The following is a 19,422-nucleotide window of genomic DNA, read 5'->3' as shown; positions in this document are numbered from 1 at the left end:
CTTTAACTATGAACTAGAAGCTTCTTGTTTTATTTTACATAGCAGCCACACAGCGCAAAATTTTGACAATCTGGCATGTTTTGAACTTATTTTTACTTTGCTCATTTTTAAGTCCTAATGGCTGACAGTCTCTAAAAGTGACATTAAAGAAAGTGCAGCTCTGAGTGTAGCAGGAATATAAGATGCAATCCTTGAAGTGAAAATACGAAGAACCTTCTCTTTTTAAATATAGGTTAAAAAAAATGACTATCATACTGCATCAATGGAATTTTTATTCAATACACAGCTCTTCTATTTGATTTGGATGCAAACATATCCCTTAAAGAAAAACAAGACAACCCCAAACAACACAGTACTTCTCTACTGCTTTAGAATTGATGAACATGCTCCCATTTCTCCTAAACTTTGTAAAAACTAAAGAAAAAAAAATTAAATTTACAAGCAGGAACCCTCGGAAGAGCGCCTTACCAGGAAAGGCCAGCCTGACCACTCGCTATTTCAGTTCCTCCAGCAATGTCTTATTTGCGTACAATGAATAATCAGATGCTAGATAACATTAGAGTACGGCATAGTGAATAACTACTACCCACAGGCTGGGGTGGAACAGCAATGCACAAGCCCAATCGATCTTTGCATGTGTTTAAATTACATGTTCTTGAAAGCTTAACACTTTGCCTGGATTCCGCATATCAGCCTTACTGCTAGAAAAGTTGCAAACAGCAACAAAAAAAATCATCATTAAAAAAAAAATATGCTGTAACACAGGCCTCAAAGAGCTTCCACACTCCTCGTTATTTCAGAGATGATTAGTTAAGGTGCTTTCAGGTTCTGCATTGCAGACAGGTTGGCAGAGCTGGCTGTTTAATAAGCTCTTAACAGTCTTCAGGGGGATCTGAGAGCAGTTCCTAAGGCAGAACCCCCGAAACTGCTAGTTTCTGTAGCGGGGCATCTGTGGAGCTGGGGCTCCCTCTAAGGGGGCTGTGGAGGAGACTGTCATAAGCTGTCCAGCATGCATTCTCTCATTCACCCGCAGTTCACAGCCATCCTGCAGCATCCTTATAGCTATCCTTGCAATGTTTTTAGAGTCATCAAGTCCGCTGTGAGGTCTCCCGTCGTAATTCATGCCCAGCTTTTCAAGCATGATTGTCAGCTTGGTCTGGTTCCTAGGAACCTGATGGAGAAAGTGAATCGCATTCAATAATTAGGTTCTGTACCAAGTCTTTTTAATCTAACACAGTGCAGTAGAAACATATGCAGATTTTAAGTCTACTTAAGTCACTTACTGGTTTCATGTTGCCTTTTGTCAGATCACTAACAATTTAACTTCAAAGCACCTTGGTGAGACAGACACTCTTTTTTACAGAGGAGACATAGTCAACAGGAGCTTGTCTAGACTTAGGATAATCTCAAGAGCCTCTCGCCATTACCAGCACCAGCTCAAGATGTGCCAGCGCTGGCAACAATGGAAGCCATGGCTGAGCTAGGTTTAACAAGCCTTGTAAAAAAAAGGAATTACCACCCAAAGTGGCATTGCAGAGGGAATCAAATTTTGTTTTTCCTTTTAAATACTATGGGACTAAAGAAGCACCAGGCTCCTGATTCTCACTGACATCAAGCTCCTGAATGCCTCCAAACACCACAGGAACAGATCAGGAACACCTATAGCAGCCCATGTTTATGTAGATAGCCAACAGCATTAACAGACAAGGAAGCTTAACTGACTTACCCATGCAAAGTGCTACATCAGCAAATGCCCCAAGCCCTTTCTTGATTAACTACTAAATATACATTTGTTCTTTGGAAAGGTCAAAGAAAAACAAAAGGGTAACTTTAAAGGATAATTTTATTTTGCTGTCTTAGTGGTGGCGGTTGGGGTGGGGGAACACGGGTCATGACAAGTTCCATGATATTGCACCATACTACTACATTTAACAGCGAGACAGAATGGTGACAACAAAGTTGCCAAAACCCTGCAACATGCAACTCCAGTAATAACACTCACAAACAAGGCAGGGGAGACATACTGCAGGTTGTGGGACATTCCACAGGAAAGTTAAAATTAATAAATACAATACATTCTTAGTTATTACTATTACTTAACGACAGATTCAACAGCAGCACAGAATAGCTGAACAGAAGCACTGAACAACTATAAATGCTACAACTGTTTGCATTTATGGGAAAAAAAAAAAATCACAAAAAGTAAAACGAAACTGATTCCTTCTAAGTTACAATGTTCACTGTATTTGAATGAAAAAGCACTCAGTGCTCAACAGAAGGAAAAGGAAGGTATGTTTAGGTTAAAGTTGACAGGACTAATAAGACTGTTCTGTATTCTAGCATGTTTCCAACAGAAACAGTCATGCAAAGAAGGCACAATCACAGAGGGAGAAATGGAGTATCCCTGTAATATTTGCACAGCACAAAGTAAAGCTCTTTGCTTATTAAATGTTAACCTCTTTTTTTTTTTCCCCTACAAGTTACATTTAGTATGAAAATGCCCTTCAAGAGAAGATCATCAGCTAGGCTGAAATCATATTCAAACAAATGGTTTAGTGAAGACTGACTAGGAATTCGCTAGAATCTCCAATAACCCATTTTATGGTAATCTGACAGCGAAAGAAAGCAGCAGTAAGGTCCAGCACTGAACTTGGTATTAACTTTTCTCTTGAAAATTTGATTCCACTGTAGATATGTTCTCATCTTTCTCTGTCCCCATTACACTGTCAAAGTGGAGATATCGGCAGGTAGTGGCGCAAATTAGTTTTGTAGTATATTACATGAAAACAGGAAAAAAATAATTGAAAAATCAATGCAGAGCCTTTTCAGCTGACCTACTTCAAGACATGACTTGATTTAAGAGCACCAGTTTGACATTTTTAGACAATCCTTCATGCAGCATCTCCTGATTCTTAAAAACAAGACTAAAACCAAAATGCAGGAGATTATATGATCTTCAATTAGTAAAGTGAGATCTGGGCACGAAGCACATTTTCAAATCTGGCCCCAGGCAACTAGTTTAAGTACTATAATTTTATATTACACAAGTAAGGATGACAAGCACAACAGGACATGCTAGACTTTTAAACCAAATTTTCCCGCAAAAGAAACAACAATCTGTACGAACCTTATAGAAGTTCCCATATGATTTGCGAATATTGATCCACTTTTTGGCAAAAGAAGGGTATTTGATACGGCTAATACGGCACTGGATGTTCAAAAATTTACTCATATCCCAAGATCTTAAAAAGTCAAAAGAGAAAAAGAGAACATTAGTAATATATAATTCAGATGCCCTGCCTTCTATGTATTGCATAGCTCTCTTCATATTGCACAAAAAGTTCTCTTTTCTTTGGTGGTCAGTAGAAGGAAAACAGCTTAGGAAAAGCTCTTTTGCTATTCTCATGGTAAAGAATCTTTTAACATGAATTTGTTGATCACAGGGAAAGCAATGAGATGAGCAAGATTTTCACTAGGATGGTTTCAGGCCCAGGATGGTTAAAAAATAGCACGCCAACTTCTCCACCTACCACAACTACTGCAAAACCTGCTAATAAACAAGATGCTTACACAGCCCTTGGGGAACCAAGTAACACCTTAAATCTTCCTAATTACTTGGATATGCATGCATCTCTCTGCTTAACATCAGTTAATGAAACAAGACTGCACTTAGCTTTATGAGAACCAGACTTTTATGGAAAGAAGATGAAACTATAACCCTATGCACTTTTAACAGGCTTCCTGAAGGGAACCACTCCAACAATTTCTTAAGCTTCAAGCTAAAATAAAGCCTTTTTTTCCTCCCTCTTGCAGCTGTCTACACAATCTCACTTGTATGACAGAGATTTCACTGCACCTATTTTTCTTGAGGAATTTTTACTGAGGGGAGTCCTCTGGAGGGGAATTCCAGACACATTCTAAACCGAGTAATATAACTAGTCTTGCACTAGTTTTGCTTTACCATTTTCTTTTTTAACTCACTGTTGCTTCCAAAGATAAAAACTTAATCACAGGTAAAAAATTAGTCAAATAACAGTATTTAGCCACAGTCCTTTAAATTAATTTAAGTTGGAATTACATTATTTTAACTCCTTATTTTTAAGGCATACACGGATCTAAACCGTACACCTCAAGTCTTGTGTGACAGGTCTTAAATGGCTTCACTGTTCACACCAGACACAACCACATTTCAGTGATGTGGGTTCTTCACCAGAAAAGACCTGTGATTTATAGTCGTCGTCCAAAACTTCAGGAATTTTGAGGGGAAAAAAAAAAACAAACCAAACAAAAGGTCTCATGGCCAGAAAAAATTTCACACTCGCTAAGCTGCATTACTTGAAAAAGGTTTTGTTATGTATCCATTTATCTACATTATTTTTCAAACTACTCATATTATAGACTAGAATATTTATCTGTGTTTTACTTGGCAGAAGGGTTAGGAAGTCATACTAAGATCCCCCGAGCTCTTTTTCCATAAACTCCAGTTTTGTTTCAAGGTTCATCTCTCTTTGGTTTAACACGGTCATTATAACTGAGCGGCACAGGACAGCCTTTTTAATCCAGCACAGCAGAAGACTTACTCCGGGCAAACAACAGGCACAGCAACATGAAAATGCATCATTCACCACAACATGGCTAATATTAAAAACTCTCTGTGCTACTTAAATCCCTCATTCCAAGAGAAGGAGGAAAGCAGACATGTTGACAGAATAGTAATGTTTCGTGGTTAAAACGCAAACATCACAGAAAAATTCCCTGGCCAGTGCTAGATAAGGTAAGGCTCAAACAGTATCTTTCATTGTATAACAAAGCCAAGATCAGATGAACAAAGTTGCATCACAGACATATCTACATCTCAAGATCTGTTCACTCTGCAGTCATTAGGGGACTTGATTTTCCACTAAGACCTTGTGAGAGAGCAAGTTCAGGTGGCAGCTCAAAGACTAGTCAATCCCTCACACACAAAGCTTGTCAGAGCTGGGACCCACCAAAGCCATAGTCCTCTAAGCCAAAGCAGAGAATTTTCTGTGCTAGCTATTTCTCCTTGTTCAATAAACAGCATAATCCATTATTGCTTTCTGGCGAAATATGCAGGATGTATTAACAGCAACACTAACACACATAGAATACAATACAACCACCACACATATCTGAATCCTTGGACTGAAATTGCACAACGCTATTTTCAGGTATTTTGTGCTATGTGAAAACTAGATGTAAACAGAATTACAACAACAGAAAAGGATAAAAAGTATACTCGACAACATTTAGTTGCATACAGAAAGCTAGGAAAGAAACAGTGCCATCTAATGGATTTAAGCTTCATTTCAAATTGTTCAGTTCAGCTTTTCTGATTTTCCTGAAAGCTAAAATTATAATAAAATGGCAAAATGGCAGTGTCATGATCCACCTTTAACAATACTTTCACAAAGACTAAAGCACCATTTTGCAGTTTTGGATTGTACTGAAGGTTACATAAGGACATACCCATCTGTCAACATGGAATAGCTGTACTTTGTTCCCAGTTCTCGCTGTCTCATCCACTCTATCACATTCTGCAGAACTTGAGGAAATGTATCAGCTTTATCAACAACGTCCTAAAAGAAACAGAAAAACAAGAGACGAACATATTTTCAGAAAAAAATCAGTGTGAAGTGTAAGAATTATATTGGTATATAGGCAGTCACTAAATCACTCGCCAAACTGGCTTCACGAAAATATTTAGAAACAGATTACACATTAAAATAAGCAGACAGTTGGTCAGATTTTTCTAAACTGAAAATAGCACCGCAAAAGCACCACTAGAAACCTCAAAATGGCATCTATAAAGGCAACAAGGTTAGCTAGCTGTTGAACTTAGATTAAAACCTTAGAGCTTGTTTCCCATGCTCCTGCTCAAGTCACTTGGTCACAAGCCATTGCCATCATAAGCCTCTAAACCCTTTAGAATAAAAATCTTAGAAGAGGAACTGATCAATTCAAAAGGTGCTTTCCTCAGTTAAAGATTAAGTTTCTATATATGGATTACTAAGTGAATGCTTTTCCCTACAGCCCCTTACATACACCTAAATGACTAACTTAGTGAAATCAGTTCTGTGACAATTGGGGGATGGGGGAAAAACACAAGGATTAAGAGAATAAGCATTACAGAAAAATTACCATGAAAGATTACCCGTCTGAAAACATCAACACCACATCTCTTTTTTTCATATTTTTTCCTGAAGAAACAAAAGTGCAAATTACCTGGGTGATGCCTGTCAGACTGATGCAGAAGTCTGAAAGCTTGGGATTAATCTCTGGCTTCACGTATTGCTGAAAGGTATCCTCCTGTAACAAGAGAATCAAACACTCAGCAGCAGCACACTATGCAGCCTGCAAGGCAACTTCTCTGGCTTGCCCATAGCCAAAAGGCAATAACGGCTACTTGTCCTGCTGGAGGCAAAAAGGAGTGTGTACCTCCCGAGCCAATATGAGCCTCCTGGCTGGCCATCATGAGATTCCCAATGGGACAGACAGATGGCTTTCTAACTGGAACATGTCCTTCCTCTCAGCCAGTAGGCACCAAAGAGCAGGGATGTGGATGTAAGAGGGCAGAAGGACAGACTGCAATAAAGGGGAAAATTTGGGAAAAGGAGAGCATGAATACAGGAAAAAAAAAAAAAAAAAAAAAAAAAAAGAAGTGAGAGGCATGAGCGAAGTCTGATGTTTTTTAGGTGGTATCTCTAAAGGCTCACCTGTAATTCAAGGAAGGCAACTGGCCACACATCTCAGAAGCTGCATGCAAGTCACACAACTCTGGATGCCAGCCAGAGATAAACACAATGACCTCACTCTGGGAAACTGAGCAGCACAAAAAGAATGCCCCAAATCCCTGCTGCTACGGAAAACCTTTTGGATGTTATTGATGTAGGATGCTGTTTCCTACTACTCTAGAGGTAATAAAACAATCTGGGTAATCTGCACAATCCTCTGTCTGCAATTAGTCATACATGCAGCTACACTCTAATGTAGCATCACAGTGACTACTGGAAATCCTCCTCCTCTTAAAAGTTCTTGATAAATGAACCATTAGTCAGAAGTGCGTGCACTTCCGTTTCACTGAGTCACTCAGTTTCAGTTAGACAGCAAGTAGTTTTTCCTAAAAGAAAGCTGTACCACAATAGAGTACTTGAGGCTGCCAAACACCTACTAAGTATGTTTAAAATCAGGTTACACAGCTGTCAGTCTGCTAGGTACACTGTGGAAATAGTCTAGCCCACTAAGAAGCAGAGTTCACTCAATCTCATTTTCTAGACCTCTGCATTAGTCTCTTCTAGATTGCCTCACACAGGACCACAGAAATTGCTAATTCTTGTTTATGATGAATCCCTTGAATCCTAGAAATAGCTTTGTGGATCTTAAAGCAGGGAAAGAGCAGCAGGGAGGGGAGGACAACTGAGAAACTGGAAGTCCCTCATATCAGTAGGGGGAGTCAACGGCAGAAGCATGACCTGTTCCAGATGCTTTAAGAATAAAAAGAAAGTTCTGTTTGTATGTAAGAGGCACAGATGATAGCTCTTTATGAAACAAAAAAAAAAAGAGAGAAAAAAAGTTATTTTTAATGAAGTTCAACATCTACCTAAAAACTAATCTAGACTTTCTGAAGCAAAGAAGTTACATTGAAGAACAGCATACCGACACAGTTATTAGTTCACTTACTATTTCCAGGGTATGCGTGTTTAGTAACACAATAGGAAACTCAATTATTTCATGTATGAATTCAGGTGGGTTTCCTTCTTCACATGTTGCTTCAAAGTCAACAACACAAATGTAGTCATAGCAACTGTCTCCATTAATGGCTTCCTTCTGCATCAGCTTCTGTTTCTTATAATAGTTTTTCAGTCTCTTTTTCAGCACATCTTTCACTCCTCTAAAAATATAAGGAAAGTGACAAAGATCACACTCTCATGTAATTAATTATTTCACCATTGTAGAACTGAAGCTGTATTTAATGTTTGAAAGTTCATCATTTATTAACCTCATTTTGAACACCGGCACTTATGAAGTCTGAACTCAACTTTATCATACAGTTAACACTCCATTATCTGGAATAATGCAGAGGCTGCCATACCCCCTGACAACTAACACATCTAGATAATATCAGTATTTTGGGACAGGCTGGGAAGCACAGCATGGAGACACTCTGCAGTCACCTCCAGTACAGCAAGACTCGGTAGTCGAAGCCTTTGCAAAGCCCAAGTTTTTGCAGATTGCTCCTAGATGACCTCTGGCCCTGGAAGCAGTACTGCTTCACCTGTATTTCCCTGTGCCCTCTGCTTGAAGTGACTGATGCCCAAGGTATTTCTGCATCAGTGGCACAGATAACGCAAAATTCAGCTAAAATGCACACATTTTAAATTGAGATAAAATTAAATTGAAAATTGAGCTTGAGTAATTCAATTAAAATAAACTACTTGAGATTTTAGTTGTCAGAAAAACTTCCTGGTCAAGACCCTGCTTTTCAGGAGGTTTGTGGCTAACAAATAAATTGGCAGTGGCAAGCGATTAAAGTTACTTACTGTGTCTTTTTAATACAAACATTATAATATGCAAGTGCCAGAACTGCTGCGTACCAAACCAGGGCTGAATAAACAAGGACAATTTACTTTTCAGAGGAAGTTATTTTTAAAATTACACATTGCAAATGAAATCACAAAAGCTGTAAGAGATACTTGTAGCAAGTGGTATTATCAGAAAAGCAGCCTCCTGATCCACAAGCAAAAACTGGAATCAGACTACTAAACCTGCATTTGAGAACATCAGCTTCTGCAAACACAGATAACTCTTTTTCACTCTGGTTTATTAATCTAGTTTAATTCAATGACCAGTTCATTCAAAGTTGAGACAGTATGGGAGCTGATGGAGGGGAAAATTACTTTTTTCTTCATCAAACCTATAAAAGAAGTTGAAAGAGGAGATGATCTGCTATCAAAATAACCCCAAGGGAAAGGATGGTGTGTGACGATCTGCTCGGTTCACTACATGAGAGGTGATGCACTATCTGTTTACACATAAGACACATTCTGACCAACTTAATTGAATATATTGACAAAAGAAGTCTAGCTTAGCTAAAAGAAAAGTTTAAAGCTTTCTGCGTTTATAACTGAACAAAAAACACAAACAGAAAATTAATAACCTAGGAGGAAACCACAAACACATAATTTAGAATTTGAATTCTGCTTTTTATTTTTAAAGCAGAATAATTGCTGAATAGCTATACAAATCTAATCTGTTTTACCAAAAAAAATATCGGGTAACGATAAAAATCTTTCCTCCTGAGGAGCTAAATTCATTTAAGCAAAGGAAGAATTAAATAAACTATGCAGCCAGAACATCTGCAGACAGACAGGGTGGAGGTGGCAGGCTGTACTTCCCACCCACAGCAATTTTTTTTTTCTTTTATTCTGTTCAAATGAATCTCTGTTCCTTCTGGTTTTGGTTTTGTTTTCTTTTTTCCTCTCAACATCCTCTCCCCTACAGTCGTCATCTTCTCTAGAAAGCTAGACTTCTCCTTTCAAACTCCATCTCACCTTTCATATTCTCTCTTCCTCCAGAGCAGCAGCTTCTCACATTGCTAACTCCCCACCACCACCACCACCTTCCTCATTAGGGCTGCCAACAGAAACAATACGCTTTGTTTTTCCCAGCTGACCTTCCTCTCAACGTCTCAAATTTGTCTGGCCGCAGCAATATCAAAGAGTCTTGCAAGTAATTTCTGATAGAGCAGGAACCACTCTCTATATTCCTAGCCCTTTTGTCATAGAATCATAGAATGGTTTAGGTTGGAAGGGACCTTGAAGATCATCAAGTTCCAACCCCCCTGCCATAGGCAGGGACACCTCTCACTAGACCAGGTTGCCCAGGGCCACGTCCAGCCTGGCCTTGAACACCACCAGGGATGCGGCCTCAACAACCTCTCTGTGCAACCTGTTCCAGTGCCTCACCACCCTCAAAGTGAAAAACTTCTTCCTAATGTTTAATCTAAACCTGCCCTCTTCCAGTTTAAAGCCATTCCCCCTCATCCTGTCACTACATGCCCTAGTAAAAAGTCCTTCCCCAGCTCTCCTGTAGGCCCCCTTTAGGTACTGGAAGGCTGCAATAAGATCTCCCCGGAGCCTTCTCCATGCTGAACAGTCCCAACTCTTTCAGCCTCTCCTCATAGGAGAGGTGCTCCAGCCCTCAGATCATCCTCGTGCCCCTCCTCTGGACACGCTCCAACAGGTCCATGTCCTTCTTATGTTGGGGACTCCAGAACTGGATGCAGTACTCCAGGTGGAGTCTCACAAGAGTGGAGTAGAGGGGCAGAATCACCTCCTTTGACCTGCTGACCACACTTCTGATGCAGCCCAGGATACGGTTGGCCTTCTGGGCTGCAATCGCACATAGCTGGCTCATGTTGAGCTTCTTGTCAATTAGCACACGCAGGTCCTTCTCCTCAGGGCTGCTCTCCAGCCATTCCCCACCGAGCCTGTATTTGTGCTTCGGATTGCCCCAACCCAGATGTAGGACCTTGCACTTGGCCTTGTTGAACGTCATGAGGTTGACTTGGGCCCACCTCTCCAGCCTGTCCAGGTGCCTCTGGATGGCATCCCTCCCATCCAGCGTGTCTACCTTGCCAAACAGCTTGGTATCATCGGCAAACTTGCTGAGGATGCACTCGACTCCACTGTCCGTGTCACCGACAAAGATGTTGAACAGTACAGGTCCCAGTACCGACCCCCGAGGAACGCCACTTGTCACTGGGCTCCACTTGGACATCGAGCCACTGACCACAACTCTTTGAGTGCGACCGTCCAGCCAGTTCTTTATCCACTGAGTGGTCCATTTGTTGAATCCATGTCTCTCCAATTTAGAGACCAGGATATCGTGTGGGATGGTGTTGAATGCTTTACACGAGTCCAGGTAGGTGATATCAGTTGCTCTTCCCTTGTCCACTGCCGCTGTACCCCCTTCGTAGAAGGCCACCAAATTTGTCAGGCATGACTTGCCCTTGGTGAAGCCTTGCTGGCTGTCACCAATCACCTCCTTGTTTTCTATGTGCCTTAGCAGAGTTTCCAGGAGGATCTGCTCCATGATCTTGCCAGGCACAGAGGTGAGACTAATTGGCCTGTAGTTCCCTGGCTCTTCCTTGTTTCCCTTTTTGAAAATAGGAGTTATGTTTCCCCTGTTCCAGTTGGCAGGAACCTCACCAGACTGCCACAACTTCTCAAATATGATGGCTAGTGGCTTAGCGACTTCATCTGCCAGTTCCCTCAGGACCTGCGGATGTATCTCATCAGGTCCCATGGACTTGTGCACCTTCAGGTTCCTCAGGTGGTCTTGCACTTGATCTTCACCTACAGTGGGCAGTTCTTCATTTTCCCAATCCTCGCCTTTGCATTCTGCATCATGGGCAGTGCAGCTGCAGTCTTTGACAGTGAAGACTGAGGCAAAAAAGTCATTGAGTACCTCAGCTCTGTCTCTGGTAACCAGTTCTTGCATTTCCTTCTGAAGAGGGCCCACATCTTCCCTAGTCTTTCTTTTGTCGCTGACATACCTAAAGAAGGATTTTTTGTTTGTCTTAATGTCCCTGGCCAGATTTAGTTCTATTTGGGCTTTAGCTTGTCTAACCCGATCCCTGGCTGCTCGAACAATTCCTCTGTATTCTTCCCAGGCTACCTGCCCCAGTTTCCACTCCCTATAGGCCTCCTTTTCGCTTTTGATCATATCCAGGAGCTTCTTGTTCATCCATGCAGGTCTCCTGGCTTTTCTGCCTGCCTTCCTCTTTGTAGGGATGAATTGCTCCTGAGCTTGGAGGAGGTGATCCTTGAATATTAACCAACTGTCTTGGGCCCTTCTTCCCTCCAGCGCTTCATCCCATGGCACCATACCAAGCAGATTCTTCAAGAAGCCCAAGTCAGCTCTCCCAAAGTCCAGGGTGGTCAGCCTGCTGTGCACTTTCCTCGCTGCCTTGAGGATCTTGAACTTGACCATTTCATGGTCACTACAGGCCAGGCTACCCTCGAGTTTGACACTGTCTATCAGCCCGTCCTTGTTGATAAGAACAAGGTCCAGCATAGCTCCTCCCCTCATTGGCTCCTCAACCACTTGGAGAAGGAAGCTGTCATCAGTGCAATCCAAGAACCTCCTGGATTGCCTATGCCTGGCTGTGTTACCTTTCTAACAGATGTTGGGGTGGTTGAAGTTGCCCATGAGGACCAGGGTCTGTCTATAGAGGGCTTCATCCGCTTAGTCTTCTTGGTCAGGTGGCCTGTAGCAGACCCCCACTGTAACGTCCCCTGCTTCTGATTTCCCTTTAATCCTGACCCATAGGCTCTCAGTTGGCTCTTTATCCATCCCTAGGCTGAGCTCCATGCATTCCGGCTGGTCGTTGACATATAAGGCAACACCACCTCCTCGTTTCCCTTGCCTGTCTCTCCTGAAGAGCCTGTAACCTTCCATGGCAGCACTCCAGTCATAAGAGTCATCCCACCATGTTTCTACGATGCCAATGAGATCATAGCCTTGGAGGCGTGCACGCATCTCTAGCTCTTCCTGTTTGTTCTCCATGCTACGTGCATTTGCGTAGAGGCACTTCAGCCATGTCTTTGTTGAGGCTGACTTGGCTGGAGCAGTTGTAATTACCTTGTGCTGCTCTCCAGGTGGCATTCCTTTGCCACGTATTAATGGTGCCACCCCACTGGCTCCTGTTTCCCCAGGAGCTCCTGGCTCATCTACATAAGACCTTAAGCATGCTGCAGCAAAGCCAGCACGTTTTGGAGCAAATGGCTGCAGGCTCTCACTAGCACACTGTTCCTCTTTGCTTGGTACAGCATCCTTTGGCTGGTCACAGGCAAACCCGATAATACCCCCTTCCCCATCAAGTCTAGTTTAAAGCCCTGTTATGAGCCATGCTAATCTGGGGGCAAAAACCCTTCTCCCCCTTTGAGTGAGAGAACCCCCATCTGGTGCCAGCAGGCCTGGTGCTGCATAGGCCATTCCATTGTCGAAAAACCTAAAATTGTGGCGGTGACAGCAGCCACAGAGCCACGTATTAACAGACTGAGCACATCTGTTTCTTTCAATGTCATTGCCTGCAACTGGAAATAGGGATGAAAAAATAACCTGTGCTCCAGGTGCTTTCATCCTCCTCAGTGAGCACAAATACAGTTTATAATACACTCACCTGTTCCCATTGTTTTATCTCATCCATTCACATTAGCAAACTCTCCATCTAAAGGTACCTGTCCTCTGCATTGATTAAGTTCCGAGCCCTATCACCACAGAGGTTCTAGCCAATAACAGATTTGTACTGAGTAAATAAAAGTACACATGTTCTATAGTTTCTGAGTTTCTATACACGAAAGATCTGCAACATCACCTGAGAACCCTTGCAGTTCTTTCCGTCTTGACCAAAAAAGTGTTGAGAAGCACATGTTATAGAAGTTACACATTATTTTGTTTCTTTGTATTACCAGTTGAGACAGCACACATTTCTGGTAACGCATTAAGCAGTATCACATGCACTAATCCTACAACAAAAGCTGCATCAAAACTGCATGTAAAACAACTGTTGTTTGGTGGCGTGTTTGCTTTGCGCTTTGTGGTGTGTTTTTAAACTTTAAAATAATCATTGCTTATGGCTCTACTGCGCTCAAAAATAAATCAAAAGGTTTACAAATCAGCCTAACCTGGTTTCAAGCTTGAACTCTGCAAGTTTGCTTCTGAGCTCCTCTCTGGTCATTCGGTTGATATAACCATTGGTTATAGCAATTTCTTTGTAAACTGGGTCACTGAAGTCATTCGAACTGGCAGTTGAGTTTTTCCCATTAGTTTCTTGATCATTGATCCTACAATGCTGCCTACCCTAGAAAAAAAGAGAAATCCGAAGGCCATTTAAGAAGACCAAAAGAAAGTAGAGCACTAAAATTTACATATCATTTTGGCACTATAATGCAGTAAAACATTACAGGTCCACTTGTGATCACACTGAACTAGCTTACAGACAGGTAGAAAAATCAATACTGAAGCCCGCGCTGAATCCCCATTTTCCTAAAAAATAACAGACAGAAGAAAGGGATACTAATGCATGTGTCTCAAGTCACGCCAAAGAGCAGCTCTAAGAGACAAAACCTCAACGTGCGTCCTAATTTCAACAGAAAAAAGTCAGTTCTCTGGTACAAGCTGGTAAAACCTTGACGAGCATCACAAGATTTCTCTCCACACCTTAATTAACCAGAATCTGTATTGACTGAGACGCACAGACAGATGTCCAACGTGTAAAATAAATAAAACAATAAATTAAGAGGGAAAAACTAACGGCATTTCGACTCTAAACGGCCACTGCCAGCCTTTGTTGGGGGAGCACACGGCGGGGCCGGCCCACCCCAGGCCCGCCACCGCCGCGGCCGCCGGGCCCTCCTGGGCCTGGGGCGCAGGCGGAAGGGCCCGGAGCACTGGAGGCGCCCCCTCGGTAAGGCGGCACTCGGCCCGCCCGGACAGGCCGCACCGGGTCCCGCCGCACCGGCCTGGCGCCGGGAATAGCCGAATGCCGGGCCGAAGCGAGGCCTGAGGAAAGCGGGCAGCGGGTCCGCCGTGGGCGCGCCGCCGGGCGGCCTCTGCGCATGCGCGAGGGAGCAACGGCGGGCCGGGGGAGCAGGCGCATGCCCGGCGCGGCCAGCACCGCCTGCCCGGCACCGCCGGGGCCGCCCGGCGCCTCCCGCCGCCCCCGCACACTCACCGGCGGGCAGGCGGCGGGGGCGGGCGGCGCCGGCGCCTCGTTGGGGGCAGCCTGCGGGCGGTTCTCCTTCTGCTCCTCCATGGCGGCGGCGGCGGGGACGGCTGCCCGTTGAAGGGCGGGGAGAGCGCGGGGCCCGCCCCTGGGCGGAGGGACGGGCCCGCCACCGCCACCGCCTCCGCCTCCGCCCGCTTCGTCGGGCCGCTGCGCTCCGTGAGAGCCGAACAGCTGCTCGGACCCGGCTCCCACCTTCCCTCTCTGGGATAAAAAATGGTCGCGGGCATGTCCCAGGCTGCCGCGGCCCCTGCCCGTCCCGGCGGGCCCCAAGGCAGCGCTGGGTGCCGGCGGCCCTCGGCCCCACTCCTCTGCGGCAGCACCTCTGCCTTTGGGGTCCTGCAGTGCCCCTCCGGAGCTTCTGCCGAGTAGGGTTTGGGGTCACAGCAGCTTTGTGGAAGCTCTGGCTGTGTTATGGGAAAAGCGCACTGAACAAAGACCTTATTTACCCTTCCATGTTCCTCTCCTTGCGAGATGGACTTTGCACAGGGCATCCAAAACACAGAACTGGGACACCCATGGGGTGTGGGCAGCCAGGTCCCGGCCACCGGAGCGGTTCAGCTGGCCCCCTTCCCTGCCCAGGGAAGCTGTCTCGTGCTTTTCCCCAAATCCCTTCATTGGCAGCCACCAAGCGGGGTGGGGTGGATGGCATGAGACACACATGAGCCCTCTGGGTGTTCTCAGCCAGGAGCCGAAGGCAAACAGAGGAGGACTATCTGTCCATCATGGATCAGTTAATTTTCCACTGGTGCTCCCCACAGCCCTGGAGTGCAGTCCGGGCACATACTCAGAGATCTCCTTTCTGACCCCCAGCGATGGAGCCCGATGCAGAGGTGGCACCCACCTGACTGATGCAACCACCCTGACACCTCCACATCTGCCAGCCCCTAAATAGCCTAGCATCTTCTCATCTAACCTGTCACGACCAGGGCCCAGCCACCTGCCCTCAGTCTTGCCTCCTGTCTCACCCTGGCACACGAGCACCTTGTTGCAGATGCTGCCATCCATTCTCCTATGTCTGCTGTGCAGCATCGCAGTGTTCGGTGGTGTTGCCACAGAGGTCTGTCTTGTCTTCTGCTCCAAATGAGAGCTGCGATGGAAGTGGGGTCACACACAGCTGCCTGGCGTTGTGTGGGAGGGGACTCACGCCCTACTTTTAATTTACCCTCCTGATGCTGTCACTAATGCCCATGTTGGCAAGCAGAGGGCCATCTGTCTTACCACTCTTGCCCCTGAACAATGTGGCATTCGAGCAGGGTTCACAGGGAACCAAGCTTTACGAGAAAGCAAACAACATGGTACCAAAGAGAACCACTGAGCTGGCCTCACACCCCCACAAAACACCCTAAATGCAGTAGGGAAAAAGCTGTTCCCCAGAAACCATCTGCCTTGCTGGAGTGGACAATGGTTCACGGCTATTAATCCAAACAAGGGGCTCCATGCTCACATTCACTGAATGCCAAATCTCTCGATGATTTTTCGAGTCATTTGCTAACAGCAAAAAAAAACTTCTGGCTCCTGGATTCAGAAAACCCCAGATCTGCAATTAGGTGCAGACCCTTCCAGAGGGAGGGCCCAAGGAGACACTGGAAGAGGAAAACCAAATCAAACAGCCAGGCCTCTCCTTGAGATTGAGATCACTTTTATTTTCAGTTGTTTTGGCGGGAATGTGTGGGCAAGTGTGGGCATGGTGCGTGTACGTCTGGGCATGCATGTGTGTGTGTGTGTGTGTGCGCAGAGTCCTGCCCAGTGATGATGTAGATTATATGAATACCTGCAATTACAGTCCATGAACTGAGCCATAAAGCGCGTGATGAGTGCTACGCTGAGGCCCACTTGCTTGCCTCTTCTTGTGCTTACTACAGTGCAGCATCTCCACCTCCCCGCACTGCCGTTCCAAGGATGCCAGCCCCATCCAAAGGGCGTGGGAGGTGCTGAGCTCCGGGATCTGGCTCTGCAGGAGTGAGACGGTGGGTTTTCACCTCACTTAGTGAGCTCCTAAATACCATTTGCAGTTCCGTTTAACGTAACCATATCTGTCTCGTCACAGCAAAGAGCCCTTACTGCTCTGACAAACTTTAACTACCTCAGAGGTACAATGGTGAAGAGAAAAGAGACCCCAGGTAAGCTCTGGTGCTACAACACAGCCAAGCGCATCTTGGGTTCCTGGGAAAGCAGCACCCAAATACAATATAGAGTTTTCACAGCCACCGTGGAAGTGCAGCATAGGGAATGCTGCAAGGGAGATGACCCGTACTTCTGCAGCCCCTGGTCTCTTCCATCTGATTTGAGAGACCACAAGGCAGGTTAAATCCCCATCTGGTCTCTATTTCTGTTTAAAGCTGAATCCCCCAAGCTCAGAGCAGAGAGAGACTGCAGAAAGAACAGCACTGCCACAAAAGGAGACTAGTCAAATGCATCCTGGCCTTGTGGCAGGTTAAAAACAATCTTATTTCTCTGGCAGTTAAAGCAGAGGTGTCCCATCACCCAGGACGCTCTACAGTTGCCAGAAGCCTCTCAAGTACCCCTGAAAGCCCTAAGATGAGCTAGATGTGCAGCATCACCCTTCGGGCTCCTTCTCACTCTACCTCAACAGATTTGTGTGCTGCTTAGGAACATGCAATTTCTCACATGTTACACAGATCCAGCAGAAGGCAAAGCTGCTATCCTGGGAGTTTCAATTGGACGGATGCAGGTTTGAATCCCAGGTTTTGCTTCAGAGCATAACACAAGGTTCTCCAGACATGTTCCAGCTGCTGAAAGTCCTGCACTGCAAAGCAACTTGCCAGCTCTGCTTCCAAACCTGTCTGCACCAGTTTCAGTAGGAAACCAACTGGTCAACAAGCAAGGGGACTGCAAAACAATAAGCAAAACCAGCACAGTCCTCTTGAGTGAAGTAGGCATCTAGTACCAGGAGATTCTGCTCCTATTCCAAAGGGGTTAAATTCACTGTCAGCTCCTTGGGGAGAAAATTGATGCCCCAGTCCTTTCTGCCCTCTTCATAATGCGCTTTCAAAAAGGCTGCAGAGTGCTTCGCAGAAGCCTTAGTCGTTTCTAACAGTTCAGTAACTTTCCAGGCAGGGACAAGAACAGGAGTATAATACATGCTCTGAAATCAGGTATCTCTGCTCTTAGGGCACTGCCTTCAAGCCCTCTTTCCTTATGACTTGACTTATGAAAAATGACAGATCCTTCAAAGACATAGGACCCTCATCCCTGGGGCTCAGGGATGTTAAGTGGGGTCTAAGAGGCAGGAGCTCAGCAAAGGGACACTGTATGCAGAGGATTCCAGGATGCATCCTTAAAAGACAGTGACAGCAAAATCAAAAGGACTATCAGCCACTTGGCTTGGTTCTCCTGCACAGGTCTCCCACCTGGCAGTTGCAAAGGGGAGACGTTTTTGAACTGCATAGAAAATTAAATGGCTTTTGCATATTACAAAAATACAGATGAAAACACAGTTACACCAGTTACTAAACAGTGGGCGGATGAGCGATCACCATTTCATATTAAATAGACCCAACTAGACCGATCTCCATACTGCCACACTCCTGGCATTACAGCTTCAGTGCGCACAGCAGACTGAGTGCCTGCAAAGGCCAGGAAATTCCATGCTCCCGCCGAGGTGGCATGCCCCGGCAGGAGGGCTGCGGTCCCAAGGAGCAGGCTGCAAGACGTCTGCTCTGTCCTCTCACTCCTTCAATGCTCACGCATCCCAGACCAGACGGGCGCACTGGGAAACAGGCCTCCGGCTGGAAAAGGATTCCAGTTTGTGGTTTCTTTACAATGTGGTTTCCACGCAACATCACAGCAACAAATCGCTAGTTTCTTCCTATGGAGAATGGAAAGAGAGAGGTGAGTAGCAGCAACAAGAGGAGGAGAAGGCTGCCCAGCACAGGAGGTGACAGTAGGGAATGCTCTAATGTAAGTTCTGACTGTAGCAGGGCCCTTCATGTCTCATGGGCAGCAAGACTCAGGACAAGGGAGTTTCCCAGCACTATTCCAGACACCGTTTGAAGATCTCACTTGCCTTCCACTCCCTCCAGCACCATCGGCAATTTCTAGTCCCCAATTTATCTACAGTGATACAGAAGCACAATCAATTAATGCTTCTCACTGATATAAGGTAGGTTGAAAGGCCCATTGCCAGAGGTGGCAGGTCAACACACGAAATCTAAGCCCAAGCTCTCTCCCCAGATGGAACAACACCCTGAAGAGATGCAAAGCTGACTGAGCTGCCAGCTTTTATTTGGCAGCTTTTGTCCCCTAAAGTGAGGCACAATGGTTTGATTTCTTCCACCTGGCCTCTGCAATCTCCCACTAGAGCGGATTCTGCCCTGCGTTTCCCAGTGTTAAGTTCCTGCCAACGGGGATATTTGCAGCCCTGCACACAAGGCCGGTATTTGATGGACCAGAAGCCAGGGGAACGCCACCTGTGCAACAGCAGCAGGTCCCAGCTGGATGCGTGTCACTGTCTTGCACTGGCTGCAGGCCTGGGAGCCTGCACCCTGGTGGGGACTGCCTGCTGACCAGCACCACCCATCCCAGGTCTGCCACCACAGATATTTTAAGTCCCTTGTCCTGGTTTGAGCAACACAGGACTGATTTCTCTT

General features: G+C 45.2%; 1 protein-coding gene across 1 annotated transcript; it reads right to left on the bottom strand.

Annotated features, from left to right (window-relative positions):
* Positions 1-252: 252 nt before the first annotated feature.
* On the bottom strand, positions 253-14,859 carry ERI1 (exoribonuclease 1). Its single transcript, XM_082482710.1, has 7 exons — positions 14,759-14,859; positions 13,710-13,885; positions 7,699-7,909; positions 6,244-6,327; positions 5,488-5,597; positions 3,128-3,242; positions 253-1,171 (listed from the first exon to the last, which is right to left on the bottom strand). Exons 1-7 carry the CDS (start codon positions 14,837-14,839, stop codon positions 929-931), a joined length of 1,020 nt encoding a protein of 339 aa, XP_082338836.1. The 5' UTR covers positions 14,840-14,859; the 3' UTR covers positions 253-928.
* Positions 14,860-19,422: the final 4,563 nt, after the last annotated feature.

This window comes from Vanellus vanellus (assembly GCF_965231255.1).
Source record: "Vanellus vanellus genome assembly, chromosome: 4".
Lineage (NCBI taxonomy): Eukaryota > Metazoa > Chordata > Aves > Charadriiformes > Charadriidae > Vanellus > Vanellus vanellus.
Note: the sequence above shows the minus strand (reverse complement) of the source record. Positions and strands in the feature narration are given on the sequence as shown.

Bases quoted from the DNA above. Each gene is read 5' to 3' on its own strand.
- ERI1 (XM_082482710.1), bottom strand. From the start codon at position 14,839: ATGGAGGAGCAGAAGGAGAACCGCCCGCAGGCTGCCCCCAACGAGGCG. The intron at 13,886-14,758 runs GTGAGTGTGCGG...CTTTTTTTCTAG, and splicing joins CCCCCGCCGCCTGCCCGCCG to GGTAGGCAGCATTGTAGGAT. The intron at 6,328-7,698 runs GTAAGTGAACTA...CTCTTGTTACAG, and splicing joins ACACGCATACCCTGGAAATA to GAGGATACCTTTCAGCAATA.